Genomic DNA, 21,733 nt, shown 5'->3' with positions numbered 1-21,733 from the left:
AGATGAGCTATGTACACGCGTTCGGGGAGTCAGGCAGGCCCGGTTGCCTGATTCTTAACAATGATGAAAAAGGAGAGACCATCAGCCCGATTATTTCGGTCTACGCAGTGCAAAATGAAGGATAGATTATTTACACGCGTGGAATCAATACCATAGACGCGGGCATTGTCAACACGGGGGAGCTTTGCAACGACGGAGAAAGTCTAACGTAATGCTTCAAGGTCAAACAATGTTTACACCGCTCTTGTTCTCCGGGACGGGGATTGTTGGCCACATCTACATACTCAACTGCGAGATAGTATACTCCCTCCAGTAAGAGATGCCTGCTATCAAGGCACCAGGTCCAGCTAGGCTCAATGTAGCGAGTGAAGCCAACCCCCCAACAACAGCCTGCCTTGTTCCCACATATCCGAGTGATCGCAAATCCCATGCAGTATATAGAGAGTATACAAGACCTGAAGCTGCGCTGATGAAACCGATGTTCGCAGCAGGGGGCAATACTTGGGAGAGACCTAACTCGGTCCATCTTCCAAAGACATACTCGGCCGCAGCGGATGCGAGTTTCGTGGCAATTGGAATAGCGACGCAGAGGGTGAAAGTAGTGCCGTAAGCCAGCTTGAGAGGAGCTATATCATCATTCTTGTAGAATTGAATCTCAGACTCAGTGGCAAAGTCAAGGGGCTTGTCGACCTTGTCTTGAGCATCCTCATGTACAGTGGTCTTGTTTTGCGTGGCACGGACTGTAGTAAGTCCTCTGGTAAAGGCCACACAAAGTAGTGGGAATGCTCGCCAAACATTACCGACAAGGCTCCCGATTTCTGTATCTGGAATGGGTAATAACGCTGCCACTGTTGGCGCGATGTAGCCGAGGGTGACAGCTGGAATGATGGACTGAGCAACGATGGGATCGACTGGTCTGGCTGTGGTAGACTGGGTTGAGAAAAGGACAGATGAAAGGCAGAAGAGAGGAAGCACTGAGGTTGGTCCAGATATAGTGTATATGAGCGAGTAGGCCCTTGTCCTTTTTCACGTCAGTTACTGGACCACGCTAATGTGATCAGAGGGGTTCAAACCAAGATAAGGGGTTGAGGGAATTTCCATTCCGGGAACCCTCAATGAGCCACGCGGAGAGAGTCGGGATCAAATTGGAGACAAGACTTTCCCTTGGGCCCTGTCCTGTCAACTTGGCCAACATGCCTCCAGCGCCCCATTGTTGAAGGGTACTGAAAAGGACTCCTGTCCCAGCAACAATGCTGTTCTTTCCAAGGGCGATGCATACCAACGCCCCAAGGCTGCTGGATGCCAGCACCCATGGCACTCTGCTGAGGAGGCCACCCTTGATGGGCTTTGATGGCAGTTCGTCTTCAAACGGGACGAAGTGAGGTCGCTGTGGAACAGGAATACCTTCGATCCTAGGAGCGGCGGCGCAAATCGGGACCACGACGTCGGCAAAGGCGGTTGGGCCAAAAAGGGGAAGGATACGCTTCAGGAGCTGAGGAGCAAGTGGGAATCGCTGGCTAACCATCATTTGAAGCATGTGCGCTTGTTGAACCAGGCGCTTGGAACGTTCGTAACGGAGGGTATGAACTTCTGCGAGTGCGGTTTCGACCTGAGTAGCAGAGAGACCTTGAGGAGTCGACCTCAATTGCCGCACAAGAGCATTCACTAATAGAGCTGCGGACTCTATTGCCCCATTACCGCCTTGACCAGAAGCTGGATCGATCTAAGATAACGCGTTATTAGCCAAAGTGTAATGGGTGCATGCGTGCCAATATTTACCTTGTGGGCCGAATCGCCTATCGTGATGATACGCTTGTAGTGCCAGCGATCAAAGACGTATTCCTCAAGTGGAACCAGCGTCGACATAATTTTCTTATCGTAGAGGTCGCCAAAGGTCAAGTCCTCGGTGACGGGGTCATCACGGCGCGCCCCTACCAGTACTTCTTCATCGGCCTTTGAGTATTTCGGAATATCCCGGCCATACTTTGTCTCAGGGAGACCGTCGAATAGGAACCAGTAGACACGATCTTTTGGAGCCGCTATGACCAGATAGGCGTGATCTTGCCCCAACACCATCTGTTGACTTCGGCTGCCGTAGCAAGAGGGCTTGTTCGAGATTCCAAATATACACCTGGTCGAGACCGGGACCTCTTGATAATAACATGTCAGCAATAAACAGACAGCATATGCAGCAATACGTACGTGAGTTTTCATCCTCGGAGAAGTACCCAGGGCTCTGTTCCTTTCCAAGACGCCACATTTCGTCCCTCACCGCGCTATGAATACCATCGGCACCCACAACAATGTCCCCCTCGTACATGGAGCCATCCTGGGTATAGGCCTGAGCCCCTTCCTCGGTCAATTGAAGGCGAGAAACTCGTTTCTTGGTCAAGACTCGATCTTTGTGCTTGAGATTGTTGTACAAAGCTTGAAGAAGCATCTGTCGGTCGATGAAGATTGAGGGATATCCGACTCTACCCTTGTGGTTAGTCAAGTGGCCGGCGATAATTGCACCCAGGGATTTTTGCTACCTCTTCTCAAAATGGACTGATAAGCTGGTCTCGGAGCTGGCAGTGAGCGGAACCCCGTCGGGTCCTCGCATGCTGCCAAGGGTGTAGCGGCACTCTCCCGCAATGTCAAGGATGGGCTCAAAGCATCCTAGTTGATCGAGAATACGGAAGCCGTTGGGAAGGATGCCGATGCTGGCACCGACTTGGGGCGCTATATGTGGGTAGGCTTCGAGAAGGACGTAGTCTATGTCGAATTGCTCCAGCATGTTGGCCACCGACAGGCCAGCAACACTGCCTCCCACGATGATGACTTTGAACCCCATGATTTTGAATGCGTCGAATGGTTGTTGTCTGGTGGTTTGATCAATATTGCCAATGAGCCTGGCAGAGGTCGGTATTATAACTAGCAAGTCGCAAGTATTACAAAGCGGCACTTGGCGGCTTCTCAAAATACCGGATTGCCTAAATTGGGCATGCTCCAATTTAGTTACAACGTTGAAATGCAAGGGGTTTACACTAACTACCCCTGGTCAACATTAAGCTTCCATGCTTCCACGCCGATACGGCATCGGAAGATATTTTCATCACCGATTGATACCCACATCCTTGTGGAGATAAGCCAAACCCTCCTTCAAGATCAACCATCCTTGGTGCAGTTGCCGCAAATCGTAATGTAGATCATTGGCCAGAATGGTTAGCAACCCTCACCACAGCCAGTTGCCCACTCGCTACGGGACTGGACGCATCCCGTGTCGCCGACGACAGAAATGTTATCCTGAGGCGTATCGGAGTCTGAAACTCGTCCGCGCCTGAAGACTGAGTGGCCTCGTGCTACCAGGGGGTGGTCTCAGATGGACATGTGGCCATAAATTATGCCCTATAATGATCTTCCCTGCCGGATAAAAGTTTATCATGAAGTGATTTCTTCAAGGTCAGCATCTATTAATAGTTATATGGCTGATTATTGAGGGCAAGGGTTTTGCTTGCAGATGTCCTTAAACACGATACATTGTTCTTGTCACGATTTGGAAGTAAACACCAACTATCGCCTAACAGCAGGCCACCAGGGAGGCCAAATCTCAAATTGTTCTATCTGGGTAGTGAAACATAACCTGGCTATGCAATCCTCTACCAAAACCAAATACGGACAAGGACCAGATTTTATGTGGCGAGTATATGTATTCGTTTGAGGACAAAGCTGAGATGCGCAGGACAGTGGCAAAACCAGTCCATTGGGATTCTGATTGGATCTTTAAACAACCCGCGAGCCGCTTCGTTCCTGCCCTAAAGGCGCAGATCCTTCGCCTGTCATTGAGTTCAGCCTGAATCATCAGATTGTGTCGCCCTTGGCTATCTGAGTTCCACAAGGTGCGTTCAGAGTCCTCTCTAAAGTCGACAGACCAACTGACACCAGGGAATAATAATCAACAACTAGGCAGAGGGTAACACCGGCTCGCTTTAAGGCAGCTCCGAGATAGCGTTTTTATGGACCACGGGGTTTGGAAAGCCCATGGGCTGATGCATCGTCCGCAGCCCTCCAAGCTTCAGGGACAAGAAATCTCAAACAAAAGCGTAGAGCTGCGAGCGAGAAGGCACTTTCAAGACTACAGTCAGGCCAAAAATTGATGATACTTGAGGGCCGGACCCATGGCGTAATTAGGTGTATGTTGAGTGATGAAGAGCGAAAATAACGTATCAATCGAGGTACATAATTTCATTGAAATGCAGAAGACCATTCTTCCCAGTCTTTGATCCAGATTCCTGGTCCTCACAGAAGGTCACCCGAAACCACTAACTGACGTATCGCTGGTAAGTTGGGAGGACCCCCTTAGTTTCTGAATAGCTCCATGACGTCATGTCCTCGGTCGATGACTGTCCTGTCTTCACAGACGAAATTGTTGACAGCTACCTAACTATGCAAGACCAAGTATAACTCAAGTAATAGTTCTGTTCAGCGGCAGCAGAACATAACTGCCGAATTTCCCTCCGAAATGAATAACATGAGTTCCATTGTTGCGTGTCGTGGATGTCCTCGTCCGTTGGGCAGCTACAAATTCAGGGTTCGAAATGGTGCCACCCAGCAGTTTTAATGCTGGGCTTGTCCCTGGAGCAAGGGTTCCGTTATCTCTGGGAACAGGTACGCTGGCAACCCCGAGCCCCATATCCAAGGTCGATGGCGAGAAAATTGTGGGCGAGATGGTGAGGACTATCTGTTCCTCCGGGTGGAACCGCAAGGCTGTTGGCCATAGACCAATGTCAACAGGAACTATCTGGCCAGGGCTCAGTAAGTCCTCCCTCTCGTGCAGGAGGTATGGTTCAGCTGGTGTTGAGCGACTCCTGTCTAGTGCCCTGCGGGAAACGCAGATATTGCCTCGCGCCACGGGGCTCAGTGCTTTCCGCACTACCGAAATGCGGGAAGGCGTTGCCATCTGCGTCTCTCTTCTCAACCTTGATGGCCAACTCCATATTGTCCGAGCCCTTGGCCTCTACCCAGAGTCGGACTTTGATGTAACCAATGATCTCAACCAGTCCTGGGACTTTGTAGGAGAATGTCACGCCAGTCGTGTTAGCTTCAATCTCATACGAAACAGAACCCTGCCTGCGTGCAGGTTTTCCTGCAAGAGAGTTGTTGGGGTGGAGGAAAAAAGGCCGCGACTTCAATCCCAGCGCAGGCCAATCCTTGACTACACAGTCCACGGTGTCAGTAGAACCCAGGTCAAGGACCAAGATTCTGACCCGAGGTGTCTTCTCCCAGCCGTTCTATTCATCCTTGAGGTATCTATCAAAAAACTTGCGTAGCTCCTCCGTATGTTCCTGCTGGTAAAAGCCCAGCCACTCGTGTGAGTTGTGTACTCGAAGCCACTTGTTCTTGGAGAGAATATTGTGGAAACCGTCAAAGGTCCCGTGAGTATGCACCAGGTTCGTGTAGCTCGCCACAACGTATGCAGGAATAGTGATGTTGCTCAACTGCGGGGTCCGATTCTTCCAGTACTTGTTGTAAAATGTGCCGTTGAGGTACATCCTCGGAGAATCTTCCACATAGTTGTTGCCGGAGAAAGTGGTGATGATGGCTTTCTCAAAGCCCAGGTTTCCGATGCCTAGCGAAGTGGCTGCTGCACGCAAGATATCTGTTGCCCCTTCCCATGGGGCGATTGCGGCCAAGTGTGGAGGCTTCGACGCTGCAATATGCCATTGGGATATGGCGAGGAATGAATTTCCAGCCATGCCAATCTTCCCAGAACTCCATGGCTGAGCAGCTGCCCATTCGATGAAGTCGTATCCATCTTCAGCAAGTTGGCGACCCCAGTACGTTATGTTACTCTCGGACGCGTACGCGCCGCGGACGTCGGGATTAACGACTGCATATCCCTGGAAGACCTAGTAGACCGGGTCAGGGGCTTCAAACTTCTGTAGCTCCGACACATGGGAAAGGGGGACATTGGATCTCTTCGTGAGGTCGTCGAGCCATTGTCCTCCCACCTGCTTCCCGTATGGACTCCAGGCTACCACGGCTGGAACCCGTTGGTCCCCCACGGGTCGAAAGAGATCGGTATAGATTGTGATTCCATCTCGAAGGGTGATAGGAACATCCCGTTCAAACAGGATGTCACTGCTCAGCGGCTTGGCCCCCTCCCTGCGCACGGTACCCTTCTTGAGAATGACAGTCTCTTGCTTGAATCTTGTGTAGCGAGCTCTTGGAGCATCGGTGGGAAGAAGGCGGCGCATATAGACTGGATAGGCATCATCGCCATGGATGCGTATAGCACCTTGCACGACATCCGGCTCCGTGGGATGGAGGAGGGAGACACCCAGGGCCAGGTCAGTGCTGCCTAAGACGGCGAGTAGGGTGATGGTAGAAGAAAAATTGGATAATTTCATTGCTCCTGCTTTCGGAGGCTGTCTGCTCGAATGATGGTGGATGTTGTTCAGAACATTCATACGAGTGAGTGGCAGCTTTACTAGTTCGAGGCCTCGCACACCGTTCAGCCTCTCTCACCTTTCTCTCAGTCTTTGTGTCGGGATGTCGGTCTCCTGAGTCAGTGCCGAGTTCTCATGGCAGTTGCTTAGCCCCTTCGACCAACAGGCTAGGAGATGTCAAAGCTAGCTCAAACTCCGTCCCAGTGTTCCAAAATTCCCATAACAAGACACAAGCTCAGACCACTGATCACAGAGTGGGTATCTTACTAACTCCTGGCCCTGCCATGGTCTAGATTGGGATCTCATTCATGTACGGCCCCGTACACATACGGCCGGGTCCTCATACATATACGACCGGCCGTACAAATAAGATCACGTGATATATCATACGGCCGGTCATACAAATAAGATCCGTTATGTAAGCCCGCCAAAGTGCGTGAGTAAGAGATCCTCTCCTTCATCTAATAAAGCAGCTATAATACATTAAATTAAATATAGTAAGTGATTCAATAGGGATATAGCTATTTAATAAATAATATATCATCTATTAGCGTTAGCTATAGCGCATTAGGCTGCCTAAGGCCATGAAGCATATAACGGCGATTATAATAATATAAATAAATTACCTCAACGCATAAAATATATAAGGCAAGGACTTCTCTACTAAAAGATACTCTCTATTCTTATATATAATACTATCATTAAGATATCTAATAATTAATAATACTAGCGCTAGCGCTAGAACCCGCCTAATATTCCTATCTTTGTCGATAATACTATAATAGGGGCTAGGCTTACTTTAGACCAGAATAACCGCTTTATTCTATAGCCAATCAAAAATAACCAGCAGGCATAGGCTATAGGGCGCTATAATTATAATGCAGTGCCGCCATTCACGGTTTAGACTTAGCGGCTTATAAATACCTCGCTAATAAATATTATATTAGCTACTATATATTATATAGTAAACCCCGGTGCCTATTTAATAGCCTCTAGGATATATTTTCCTCCTTAAGGGCAACTAATTATTATAGATATATTAGTATAGGGATATAAGGCTATGGGATAATAATATATTATATACCTTAAAGACTCTTTAGGTCAATAGCAATAATAGACTATCCCTAATATATATCTATTATAGACTCATAATATCCTTTAGTCTCTTAATATAATATATCGCTATAAGGAGGTAATATATATAGGCCTCTTATGGCTAATGCCTACTATAGGCATAACTATAAGCCTACTAGCTATCTAGGCAGTAGAGCTATTAGGGATCTATATCTAGAATATTAACCGGAATAGGTATATAATATAGGTTTAGCAGGGCATATAGTAGATAATTTAAAGGCTATTTTATAGTATTATTACCCTAATGTAACTTATTATATATATAAGTAATAACTAAGCCTATTTTGCATTATATTTATACTTAGCTATAATTCTATTTAATTAAGCTATTAGGTTACTATAATTATACTTAGAGATTAGTATTTTCTTTATCTTTATAGTAATATATATAAATTATATACTATATTATTCCTTTAAATATTAATAAGGGGGTTTCTTATTTTAATACTATCTCTCTTATACTTTGAGATCTTCCTTAGTAGCATTCTATATTCCCTATATACCTCGCCGCCCCGAGAAAGGCTACTATGCTATCTCTATCCCTATATTATACTTAACTCGCTTATTCTTAGCCTTATCCTAATCTAAATAACTTATTTACTCCTCCTTAGTCTACTCTCTAATATTTCTTCCCTCCTTGTAATATCTCCCTATTTACTTATAATTAAGGCACTAATTATATTCTGCTCTGCTATAGCGCATTAATAGCCCTATAGCCTTCTAATATAATTAATTAGTCTTTAAGGCTCCCTAATATAATATAGTATACTAGGCTACTTATGATTTTTTATATTTTTAATAAATAGCATAGGGGTTATTAGCTCGCAATATAAGCGCCTCTATAATAGCTACTAGCATAGCTACCAGGGGGGATAAGACCCGGATTATTATATATATTATTATATATATAATTATAATAGTCTTAGAGATAATAAAGGCTCCTAATAAGGACCTAGGTGATACTAAGCGGGTTATAAAGCGACTAGATATATATATTATTATATATATTATTATTATAGCTTAAAGGGGGGGGGGCTAATTCCTAAGGAGGAGGTTTAAGTAAATAGTTATAGCGTAATAGGCATACTTTAGTATTTATCTTATAGCTAGTCTAATAATATTTTAAATACTATAGTGGCGCCTTAGGTTATAATACTCTCTTAATAGCCTTAAACGCAGATAACTTACGCTATGTACTTAACGGTAGTAATATTAAACTAGCTACTAGGTAATTAAATAACCTACGAGGCTTAATAATAAGCTTAGGGGTTCCTAAGCGCTAGAGGCACCAATATAAATAGAAATAATATAACTAAAGGGGCTAACCTTTTATTAATAAAGGCTAAAGGCTATAAGCATAAGGTAATCTAAGAGTTATTATAAAGACCCCTATATATATAGAAAGCTCCTTTAGTAACTATGCCCATTAAGCATTAACCTTCCGCAGGGCCTCATATAATACCTAGCCGCGGATATTACTTTATTGGAGAAACAGAATATACTAACCATAGCTAGATTTAAACGCTTCGTGACTCTTCTTAGGGATTTTTAAAGAGGGATCTTATATACTTCTTAGTGAGGCAAATATAATATAAAATAATAAGGGCAAATAATTAATTAATAGCAATAAAAATCTAGCTAGAGAAAGAGCCTAAAAGCTACTTATTTCTTATTAACCGTCATAAAGATAATAATAATAGTTAGAGGTATCTTAGCCTTTGACCCTTTTTTATATATAGGAAATTACCTAATGGCCTAAAATGGCTTAGTACCCTTCTCCCCTAACTCATAGCTCCCCACGAGGCTTTAATGCCTATCCTTATGGCTCCTAAGAAGCCTTATAAAGAAAACCCTCTAGTCGCTCCTTATATTACTTCTTATTTAGCTCCTTATTATTCTTATAACTCTTATCTATCTCGAATTAATTAATTAATTATCTCTACTCTTTTATTACTTTCTTATTTTTTTATCTTAGCTCTCTTTTATTATTATAGTAGGTATTTATAGCTAGGCGGCGGTGGCTAAGATCTTATCTTATTGCGAAGGTCTTATTAGGCTATCTAGAATATAAGTTATATAGTTATTAGTTAGTAACTATTACATAGGTTAGCTATATACCTCGCCGAGCTAATCCTTTTCTCTTAGTTTAATTAATATAATCTATATAGTTAGCCTAGTTAGCCTCTTTTTTAATATTAACTTTTTATTATTCTTATAATCTAAGTAAATAAAGTTCTTAGCCCTATAGATATTAAGTCCTTCTTTAATAATATAAGGCTATTTATCTCTAGCCTTGCCTTAGCTATACTTATTTATTATTTAATTAGGCGCTCTTAATATCTTTTACTCCCTAGTTAGGTTACCTATGCCCTCTAAAGAGGAAGGACTTTAAGATTACTAATATTTAGACTTATTATTTAATAAAGACTATAATCGCTTTAAAGTCCCTAGGGATAGCTTCTTAAGAGGCCTACTTAGGGTCTAAGGTTAACTTATCTTATTAGGGGGCGCTAAGGTAAAGGACTTAGCCCTTTTATTTATTAGCTTTTTCTTTTTATTAGAATTATTTATATCTAATAAAATAACCTCCTCCCCTTAATAGATAGGTATATTATTTTTAATTTTTACTCCTTAGTTATTATATTATTTAATTAATTAGGTAAGTAAGTTAAGGAAAGTAATTTTAGAGATTAAGACTATAAAAGGCCTTAGGCCTAATAAGAGCTTTCTTTTATTAATAGGAGTAATTTAAGGGGCTAGAATTAGGCAGTGGGTTTATTAATTGCTAATATAGCTAATACCCCTTATATCTATTAATATATATCCTCCTTAGTCGGTATAAAGCTAGTCCTTAGGTATTTCTTAAGATATTTTAGCTAGCTAATAATTAATCTTATCTATATATAGGGATTAGCGCTTTAAGGTAAGTTTATTATTTTTACTTTTATACTAGAAGAATTTATCCTTAATCTTAATCTTATTTATAATTATAGTCTAGTAAATGCCTTAAACCCTATTTAGATTATTATTATATATAATATCTCTAGGCCTCCCTTCTTTAGTCTAAGAGTCTAATAACTAATCTTAAACTAATAGATTAAATAGTTCTAAGGGTATTTCTTTACTCTTATTAATATTTAAGGTTATTAAAGGGCAAATTATAATAAGCTTACTATTAATTACTCTTATTAGCCCTCTAAGAGTTTAGAAAAGGCAAAGCGTACTAAGGAGGCTATACTCTTAGGTTCCTTACTATAAGGTTAAAGAGATAAAATAAAAATTAAAGTAATATAGCTAACTAGCTAGAGAGAGATACTCTTATTAAGCTAGGGATATATTCTTCGCCTAGACCTTTTAATTATATAATAAGGTATTAAAATAATATAAGTTGCCTTTAATTCTATCTTATATAAAAGTAATAAAGTATTTATTATATATATATCTAAAAAAGCCTATAAAGAATCTTTTCTTATAGTAGGCTTTATATTACTTCTAAGCCCCTCTAAATCCTATATTAGCATAGGTTTAAATTCTCTTATAGTTATTAAGGAGAAATAATATAGGCTACTCTTAGTTAGAGTTATGCTTTAGTATCTTCCCCTTAATCTTAATTTTAAAGCAAGTAATAATTATAACTTTCTTAAGCTTATTTCTAAGTATCTATAGTATAGCTAAGATTAAGTTATTAAGGAGTATTATATTATCTTTCTCTAGGTCCTAGTATATATACTAGAGGCATTATATATACTTTGCCTATATTACTTTATAGGTAGGGTTATTAAAGTAATACCTCTAGAGCCTATCCTTTTTAAGCTTTAATTTAATTAAAAGGTTATTATCTAAAGTATTAAGGTATTTAAAGGTTACTAGGTCCTAATAGTCTTATTTATCCCGCGGCTAAAAGAAAGATAGCTATTTAGAATTATATAGCTCCTTAATTATATCTAAGAAGTCTTTATACTTCTTAAGGAAATTTCTTATTCCTTTAAAGTAATTAACTTAGGCTATTAAGTAGGCTATTTTTCTTTTTTTTATAAACTATATATAATTAATAAAGGTAAAGAAAATAATTAGTTATATAAGTAGAGGTATCTTAAGGGTTTAAGATATACTTAAAGGTATAAGGTTATTATTATTTAAAAGTCTCTTATTACTTAGTATTTAATATTTATAGTATATAGCTATAATGCTATATTATTTTACTTAATTAAATAAAAAGGGATTAATTACTTTTTATATTTATTAACTCATAAAAAGAGAAGGTTAGTTTTAGAAGTAATTATTAGTTTATATTAATTAGGCTATTATTAGATAAAGGCTTTTATCTTCTTAAGGAAAAAAGATATATACTTTATAAATAAGTAGAAAGGAGGCTTTATATTTTAATTAAATAATCAGTATAGGTAATTATAGATAATAAGGCTTTATATCTTTATATCTTAAGGGAAATAAATAAAGAGTTAGTTTATATATAGAGTATAAAAAAAGATAAGTCTATTATTCCTCTCTTAAGAAGCTAATTAGCTTCTTTAATATATGCGAGGAATAACTATAAATTATAACCTCTCGCATAGAGGTTATTTAAATATGCTATTTTTCCCTTTTTATATATTTTTACTTTATATATATATAACTTTTATATACTCCTTATTTTCTTATTCTCTCTCTTTTAACCTTACCTCTCTTTTCTATGCTTTTTAATTAATTAATTTACTATATCTATATAGACTCCCCTTAAGATTCTCGCTAATAAGTAATAAAATATCCTCCTTAATATCTAAGCTATTACCTATTCTTAGATTTCTTATACTAACTTCTAAAAGGGTATTTCTTCTTAGTAAAATAACCGCGGCGGGTTTAAGGTAACTCCTATAAATACCTAGATTATTAACCTTCCTAAGGCTTATTCTTATATCTTTTCTACCTTTAAGTCTCTCTTTAATTAAATAATTAAATAAATCTATAAGTGCCTTAAGGTCTAGATTTACTCTTACTTTGCCCTTAATTAAGATAGCTTCCTATTATATATTAAGCTCGCTTTTAATAACTCTAATAGGGAGAACTTAAAGGCTATTATAAAGCGCTTTTTTAAGTGCTATGGCGCTCCTAATGCGGTTATAAGAGAGCTTATTTCGCTAATCCTAAGTTATTCTCTCTAGACTATTTATATCCCCGCTAACTTTACTTACCCTTATAGGTAATTCTTTAAGTAATTAATTACTTACCTAGAATATTAAAAAGCCCTTAGGATTACCTTTCTAGGTTTTTATAATTTTATTTTCTATTAATATTACTATTAGTCTTATTTAATTAATATTAGCTAAAATAAGAAATATATTTTTTATCCCTTTTTATCTTATATCTTAATTAAGGGTTTTATAGGTAAGAAATATATTAATTATATTTAATATTAGAAGCCTTATAAGTAGGAGTTTTTACTAGGGTATTAGCTAAAGTTTACTAATAAGGGTCTTTTAGATTAGCCTCTATAGGGGAAGAATACCTTAAAGAATTTACTAAGTGAGGTTAGAATTAATTAATTAAACCTAGTGGCTTATCCTTATATTTCTTATTTATACCCTTCTATAAATAGTAATTAAGAGTAGGACTATAAGCTCTTTTAAGAGATATATAAGCTTACTCTTAATAAGAAGGCTAATTTAAATAAGTTCTAGGAGGGATTAAGTTTTAAGTCTCTCTAGTTAAGTAATAAATTTATATATAATAAAGTATTCTTATTATTTTTACCTAACTAATAATAAGGTCTAATTTTATATCTATAATTACTTTTAATTAATTATTTATTTTTTATTTATTATTAATTTTCTTATATCTTATTATATCTTCTCTATCTAATTTTTCTATAACTATAGGTCTCTTATATTTTCGCTAATTAGTAATTTCTTAGTAAGGTATTAAAATTATTATAAATAATATCGCGGCTATCCTTTATTATATCTTACTTATCTTAGATAATATCCTAGGCGTCTTAGGTAAGGTCCTTAGTATCTAATTAAATAATCCCTATATCTCTTATAAAATAAGTACCTATATTTATTAAAAATTGCGGTGGTTATATTATAACCTAGAAAACTTTCCTCTATTTTTTCCTCTCTTACTAGAAACCTAAGGCTCTTTATAGGTTTCTAATACTACTTTTTTATCCTATTACGCTTAGAAGCTTTTATATTAAGTAGCTTACTTAGTAATTAAGCTAAGGAGCTATACTTCTATATATATTAGAGTTTTTCTTTTTAAATATAATATCTCGCTTTTCTTACTAAGATCTTCCTTCTTATTATCTTTCTCTTTATTTTCCTTATTACTTTCTTAATTAATTATTTAATTAATTATTACCTTTATACTCCTTATAACTTATATACTCTCTTACTCTTCCTTATTCTTAAGAGCTCTATTTTTTATTCTTAACTTCTTAAGTACTTCCTCTTTATTTAATTTTCCTTCCTATTAGCTATTTCTATTTTTTATAAATTTCTTTAAGTAATCCCTATAAACTAATTTTATAATTTTATAGCTATTAAGCGTTTTAAGCTTATAATAATTTACCTTTTTATAGTATTTAAAGATATAAAAAGGGCTATATTACTTATATGCTATTTTTATACTTATAGATATATTATTTAATTATAGCATATTAAACCTTAATACTAAGTCTCTAACCTTTAAAGGGATCTTTTTTAATCTATAGATATTCTTCTCGTTTTACCTTCTTATTACTTTTACTTTAAATACTTTAATTTTCTCTTATATTATTATTATATCTATATTTTTCCTTTTAAAGACCTTAACTCTTACTAGGATAAGGTCTTTAGTTATTAATACTTTATCTTAATTAATTAATCGCTAAGTTAGAATTTTAACCTTAAGGGGGTATATTAGCTCTTATCTATAGATAAAGTAAAAGGGAGAGTGCCTATATAGCGCTTTCGCGGCTATTTTATTCGCGAATAAGGCTCTTTCTAGGTTATTATATTACCTTAGTTTCTTTTCTTTTTTTATCTTCCTTAGTACTATAGAAATTAAGTAATATCCCCTTTTATTAATATTATTAGCTTTAGGGTTATATAGAGATATTATAATATATAGTACCCCTAATTCCTTAAGTAGAGATAAGAATTCCTTCTTAAATTTAAGTTTATTATTTATAATTACTATAGAAATTATATTAAATTAGTAAATAAGGTTAATTATAAAGCGCCTTAGTATATTAGCTATAATCTTTTTTAAAGGAATTACTTTTACTTATCTTATTATATTATACCTTACTTCTATAAGATACTTAAACCCTTAGTCTATTAGTATATATTAATAATTAAAATAGACCTTAATTATTAGATTAAATAGTTATATATATTAGATGCGCTTTAATGGCCTCTAAGGAGTATAGGCTTAATAGGTAAGATAATACTATACTACTTTAGAGATTTAGTTTTATATATTATTCTAGAAGTATCTCTATTTTATAAGGTTATAGGTAACTTCCTTACCCTTATAACTACTATTAAAATAGTATAATTTAATTAGCTTCTTTTATATCTTATAATTATCTATTATAAATAAGGGTATATTATAATTTCTTTTTAGTTGCTTTTAAAAGTATTGCCCTTAAATAAAGAAAGAAAGCGCTTTTTTTTTAAATTATTATTATTATAAGTAATTTAGTCCTTTAGGCTTTTAAAAGGTATATAGGTATTTAGCGATATTCTTATGCTCCTAAGAGTAAACCTTATTAAGGATATTAGGTTTATTATTAATATAAACTATATTAAGGTAGAGATTTATAAAGTCTTTAATATCCCCTTTAATTTATATATCTAATTAATTAGATAGTCTTATATGCTTTTATAATAATTTATTAGCTATATAGTTTTTCTTTCTAGGTATATGCCTAATAGTAAAGTTAAAGAGAAGAAAGTAGCTAATCTATCTTAAGACGAGGGATCTAGGTATATTATTTACCTTGCCGTTAATTTAATAGACTAATACTTATAAATTAATCTTAAGGATAAAGAGAATACTATAGATTATGCCCCTAAGGCGGCGAAAGGCATAGAGGACTACTTTATATTTTCTTTTTATTATATTATACTTAGATTTAGCTAGGTTTTATAGTTTAGATTTAAACTAAATTAGTTTTTATTTCTTATTAATTACTTATATTAAAATATACCCCTAGCCTAAGAGGCTTATATTAATTATTAAAATTACTTCCCTAGCCTCTTCTAAGTAATTAAGAGTAATAAGGATTAATAAAGCTATAACCTTTTTCTTTAATATCTCTATAGCCTCCTTTTAATCTAGTCCCTAGATAAACTTAGTATCTTTCTTTAATAGGTCTATTAAGGCCTTTATAATCTATGCAAATTATTTAATCTATTAATAATAATATCTTATAATATTAAGAAAAGACTTTACCTCCTTAATATTAAAATAAACTTCTTACTCTAAAATCTTTATAACTTTTTTCTCTTCTAGCTTCTTCTTATAAGTCCTATAAAGATATCTAATTATTATTACTATCTTTCTATAAAATTAAGACTTCTAGCCTATAACTATATATCTTAATAGCTTAATATTTATTAATACCTTATTAAGGTTAATTAAGTGCTCTAAGATAAAATAATATATCCCTAGGACTATCTCCTCCCTATTATAGTCTATTATAGGTCCTCTAATATAGATATTATCTAAGAATAATTAATATATATCTAGGATTAAGTCTCTTAAGATCTAGAGAATATTCTAGGTAAACTAGGCAATAGAATTTATAGCTCTTTATAGCAATATATATATCCTTAGTAACCTAATTAATATTATAAAACTTATTAAATCCCTATTAATTTTTATAAGCTTTATTTAGTTATATCTTAAGAAGAAGTCTAAAAGTAATAATATCTTATATATTATAAAGTCCGCGGAGAACTTATTATAGCTAAGGGGGATAAGGCTATCTCGGATTATATATTTATTTATTAATATTACTAAATTAATTAATTAAAATTAATTATCTTTTTTCTAAACGAGGAAAAATAAGTTCTTATAAGGGCTATAACCTTCTTCGAGGATTCCTCTCTTTATTTAGGTTCTTAAGAGTTTAATAACTTCTTTTTTATATCCTTTAGGAATAGGTATACTTTTTGCCTACTAGGCCTTATATTTAATTACCTTAATAACCTATAGAGGTATTATTAGCGAGTTAAGTTTTTTATATTCTAAGAATTCTTATGCTAGTATTACCTCTCTATTATATATAATCTCGAGGAATATATTAAGTTTTTCTTAAGTAAAGGTATTATTTACTTAATTAATTAGTCCTTAGAGTTATTCTTTATAGATTTAGGTCCCTTACTTAATTTCTAAGAATTTTAATATAATTTAGTTATAGTATTTTAAATCTTTTTATAGCTTCTCTTTTACTTTCTCTTATTTCTTTACTTTTTACTTAGGGTTACCTTCTAAGGTAAACCTATTTAATAAGATATTATCCCATGGGTAGATCTTAATTCTTTTCTTTTTATAAAGGGTATTAATTAATATTTCTTCTAATTTATTGCTATTAAGTAAGTTTTTATCTTTTTATATTTTATATTTCTTCTTTACCTATTTTTTAATTAATTAATTTATATTTTCTAGGGCTATATAATATTACCTAATTATCTTTACTTTAATAATACTTATTATTTCTTCCCCTAACTTTTAACTTAATTACTATAATAATATTAAGATATTATCTAGTTTTAAATTACTCTCTTAATTAACCTTAGGTTTAAAAAGAAGGTTAATATTTATTTTAATAATATATTATTATTTATGCTATAGGTTAAGGCCTCTTATTTAATAGATTTAATTACTAAAGTAATAATATAGGTATTGCCTAATTAGCACTAAAAAAGTATAAAACTATCTCTTATTAAATAATTAAATAATACTCTTACTAAGTAGATAAATAATATACTAAGGATAAAGGGAATTAAGATTCCCTTAGAGGGCGCTATATATATCCTCTATTAGATCTATATATTACTAAGGTATAATTAAATAATAGTTTAACCTAGCATAGTAATTTAGTCCTAGGAGAAAGATATAATTAAGGCATAGACTAAGGTAATCTTAAGGCTATAGGCTTTTATAAGTTCTTATAAGATAATATTTCCCTTAGAACTTATATTTACTATAGCCTTAATAACCTTGCCTTCTAGGTTATTATATTATATAAGAATATAAGGTAGCTCCTAGGACTAAGTAATTGCCTTCCCTTAGTTCTTAATTATTAGTTTAATATTATTAACCTTCTAATTAATTAATTCTCCCTCCTTTATAGTAGATATAGCCTTTTTTGCGGCTTTAGCCCTATCTTAGCGGATTTCTATAGTTCTTATCTCTTTATCTAAAGTGCCTATATTAATTATAATAATATAATTACTAGGCTAAAGGTCCTTTATATTATTATTAGTTTAATTAGTTATAGTTTCTTTATTAATAAGGATTATATTTATATTAGCTCTTTTATTAATTATTACCTAGTAGGCCTTCTCTTAGTCCTATTCGCTAACTTAAACCATATTAGTGCTATAGGGCTTTTAATTAGATAATCCTTGCTCTTCTCTAGTAATATATAGCATAGGTTTAATATAGGTAATCTACTTTATACTATTAGTAATATCTTAGTAATCTTTTATTACCTCTTTACTTAGCTAAGGCAGTAATATAAATAACTTATTAGTTAAAATTAAAATCTTCTTTATTTAATATTTATCTCTTAGCTCTTAGATAATTAATACCTATTTTTCCTCTAGTATCTAAAACCTTTAGCTCTTTTCCTTGCTAGTAATAGGTATCTTCTCTATTAGGGTTAACTTCTTAATTAGCTAAGTAGCTTTTTATTTCTTAGTAATATCTTTTATATAAACCCTCTTCTTTATATTAATATTAATAATAATAATTATAATAATAAGTATTTAAGGCGCTTTTATTTAATTAAATAATATAAAATCCTTATTAACTAAGATTATATTAATAGAGGTCCTAGGTAATAGGTTTTAATTATCTAAAATATCTTAGTCCCCTTATATAACTTCCTTAGGTAAATAATTAAATCCTTCTAGGGACTTATACTTTAGTTAATAGAGGTCTAAGGCCTTAAGGTTCTTCTAGATAAAATTATTAATAATATTATTCTTAGGCTAAGTTAATATAAGCCTAAGCCCGGCCTTATTATATTACTTAAGTTACCTAGCTAGTAGGTATAAATCTAATTACGGGAAGTATATTAGCTAGTTATAGATAAGTTTTTAAACTCTAAATCTTTTAAATTAGTATATAAGATTTAGTAGTAATATTATATCGCCTCTTTTAAGTAGGGCTACTTTGCCTTAGGGGTTATAACTTATAATATTATTACTCTTATTATAAGCTAGGTTAATATAAGTATTAGGGAAATGGTTTCTTCTTATATAGTACTAGTATATTAGGTAACTCTAGTAATTACCTTACCTAGACCTATAGGCTATATTTATATAGAAATTCTTATAATCTCTAAGTTAATTAAATAATATAATATTTATTTTAAAGGGTTAAGCTATCCCTATAGCTACTTACCTATTATTTTCCCTCTAGATAATTTATATAAGTTATAACTAGGTCTCTTATCTCTTTGCTAGATTAATTAAGAGCTAGGTAAGCTATGCGGTAAGGTTATTAATCCTTAAATTAGCTGCTTTATTAGGCTCCTTCTTAAGGATCTTAGGGGTCTTAGTAGTCTTTATAGAGGGACTAGAGCTTCTTAGGGGGGTTAAGGCCTAAGTAATCTTATAAGTATTATTCTTAGTTCTAGGGTAATAAATCTTTTAAATTTTAATCTTATTTTTATAGTATTATCTAATTATTTAAGTAAGATTATTATAATTTATAATAATAACCTCTTTAATACTTTTATTATACTTTTTATAAATACCCTTAATAATTTCCTTAGGTAGTGCTTTATAAATAGCTTAGGATTAACTCTAGGAGTCTCTTTATTTTTTATTAATTTACTTAAAAAGATATTAATACTTATTTAATTACTTAATAATAGTATAGAAATTAGCCTTTAATCGCACTTTATTAAGCATCTTAAGTTTCTTTTTAATTATTTCTAATTAATTAAAATCCTTATTTATAAAGGACTCTTTTAATTTCTCTTAGGCTTCTTCCTAGTTAAATTCTTTTATAGCTTATTAGACCTCTCTTTTAACCTTAGGATTAGTATATAACTTAAAAAGTCTTAACGTACATGATAAGCTTATGTCCCAGATAAGTATATGTCCCAAAAATCTTTGCCCTTTATGATAGAAATCGCTATAAAAACACCACAAACCATTTGATCAATTAAAACTACTCACTATACTCTTCCCCAGATGTCTCAATCACTACCTGACAGGTCCTTGCATTATGTCCGGGCTTGCCGCAGACACCACAATGCCGAACTCCCGGTCGCGCCGACCTTCCTTGACCACCACTTCTCGACGATTCGGCCACTACCTGCGCATCAACATCCATTTGATCAATTGCCTGCCTTCCTTCCTCTACTGTCATCACGCCTCTTTTCTATAGTCAGGTCCTTTTTGCCCTCCGGCGCCGGCTTAGTATCTCATTCGCCTATTCAAGGTCTTTGACCCTAGCCTCGAGTAAGGCAAGCTTATGCATAACTATCTTTGTTCCCTTAGAAGAAGACCGTATAGCTTCTAGAATTGACTCTGGAGAGCTACTTTTGTGCCTTTTAACTCGTGTCTCAAGGTATTCAGACTGAGATTGGGCCTCAAGCACGGTCTTTGGGGTCTTTGAGACCCAAGGGGTCGACGGTTCAGCCACCTCCTCAGCCGGCGTTGGAGTCCGTAGCTGCACATCAAGCTTCGAGACCACACTTTCCGGGTCAAGAGGAACAAGCCCGGCTCCTCTGAAGGCTGACTTGATATTTTTTTCCGTCATAGTGGCCTGAAATGCGGCGTGGAAGGCCGGAAAGAACTCGGTCTTTGAAACGTGGGTTATAGAGCATCTGATCAGATGCTCTATTTCTCGACCGTAAGCATTCTTAAGCACGCTAAAGCACCCGACGTCAAGTGGCTGAAGCAGATGAGACGAATGAGGTGGCATACAAAGCCTGATGATCTTGTTCTCCTCGCAATATCTCTCGAATTCGATAGAGTGGTGACTTTCGTGGCCATCGAGGATTAGAAGACGATAGCGACTATTTGATCGCTTAGCTGTGCACCGATCAAAGTGCTTTAGCCACTCGAGCCCGGTCTCGTTATCGGTCCAGCCATTTTGGGTCGTCGCAATAGCCCAATCGCCCGGGAGGTTACTTTCTCGGTACCAGTTGGCGAGGTGATATTGGCCCGCACCGATGATGAACGGCGGGATCGCTTGGCCATCCGCATTAATCGCCTGGATGACCGTAATCCATTCTCGGTTTCCAGGCTGCACCGATTTTGGCTTTCCACGCCTATCTGTGCCTGTGACAACCATTCCGCTCTGAATTATGCCCATCATAAAGCCAGTCTCGTCAACGTTATAGATATCATCTAATCGGACGCCATACTTCGCGATTATGTTCGCTACAAGCGTAAACCAGTTACGGATAATGGTTGGATCTTCGCACTTGGCTCTCTGGTAGTCGTATTTCCGAAAAAAACGCGTCTTGAGGTCTGGGTGCCGCTTGATGAAGTTGGAAGCCCAGCGCTTGCCGACGGGTAGCGAGTCGCGGTCGGCGAGCAATCTGTTAGCCATTTCTTCAACACCACGCAGTCGCGGGGGAAATCCTCGCGAATCTAGGTCGAGGATGAACTGAATAATGATCTGTTCCTCTAGATCAGATAGTTTGCGTGATTTAGGAATCCAATCGCGTCGAGATTGCATGCCTTTCTGGCGGCGACCTAGCTTTTTAGGGCAGACATTGTAGATTGATGCAGCGCGTCGGATGCGTAATTTTGGGTTAGTTTGAAGCGCTTGAAGGGCAAGAAGTATATTACCCTCGCTATTGAATTCAGACATGTTTAGTGGTTGAGAATCAATTGATCAAATGGAAGAGAGAGAGATTGAGGGATTTTTGGGACACATACTTGTCTGGGACATAAGCTTATCATGTACGTTACCTTTTTTCTCTCAGAGATATT

The 21,733-nt window shown here is 35.5% G+C and overlaps 3 protein-coding genes across 3 annotated transcripts; all 3 read right to left on the bottom strand.

Annotated features, from left to right (window-relative positions):
- Positions 1–276: 276 nt before the first annotated feature.
- Positions 277–2,833, bottom strand: MRS44_017468 (uncharacterized protein; the record flags this gene model as incomplete). Its single annotated transcript, XM_046279211.2, has 5 exons — positions 277–1,021; positions 1,074–1,723; positions 1,780–2,150; positions 2,203–2,474; positions 2,532–2,833. 5 exons carry the CDS (start codon positions 2,831–2,833, stop codon positions 277–279), a joined length of 2,340 nt encoding a protein of 779 aa, XP_046123598.2.
- Positions 2,834–4,826: 1,993 nt separating this feature from the next.
- On the bottom strand, positions 4,827–6,389 carry MRS44_017467 (uncharacterized protein; the record flags this gene model as incomplete). The annotated part of the gene is made up of 3 exons (XM_065617828.1): positions 4,827–5,270; positions 5,364–5,888; positions 5,991–6,389. 3 exons carry the CDS (start codon positions 6,387–6,389, stop codon positions 4,827–4,829), a joined length of 1,368 nt encoding a protein of 455 aa, XP_065473900.1.
- Positions 6,390–20,219: 13,830 nt separating this feature from the next.
- MRS44_017466 (uncharacterized protein) lies at positions 20,220–21,611 on the bottom strand (the record flags this gene model as incomplete). Its single annotated transcript, XM_065617827.1, has 1 exon — positions 20,220–21,611. One exon carries the CDS (start codon positions 21,609–21,611, stop codon positions 20,220–20,222), a length of 1,392 nt encoding a protein of 463 aa, XP_065473899.1.
- Positions 21,612–21,733: the final 122 nt, after the last annotated feature.

Source organism: Fusarium solani (genome assembly GCF_023522795.1).
Source record: "Fusarium solani strain SB1 chromosome Unknown bctg00000013, whole genome shotgun sequence".
Classification (NCBI taxonomy): domain Eukaryota; kingdom Fungi; phylum Ascomycota; class Sordariomycetes; order Hypocreales; family Nectriaceae; genus Fusarium; species Fusarium solani.
This window is presented reverse-complemented; position numbering and strand designations above follow the sequence as displayed.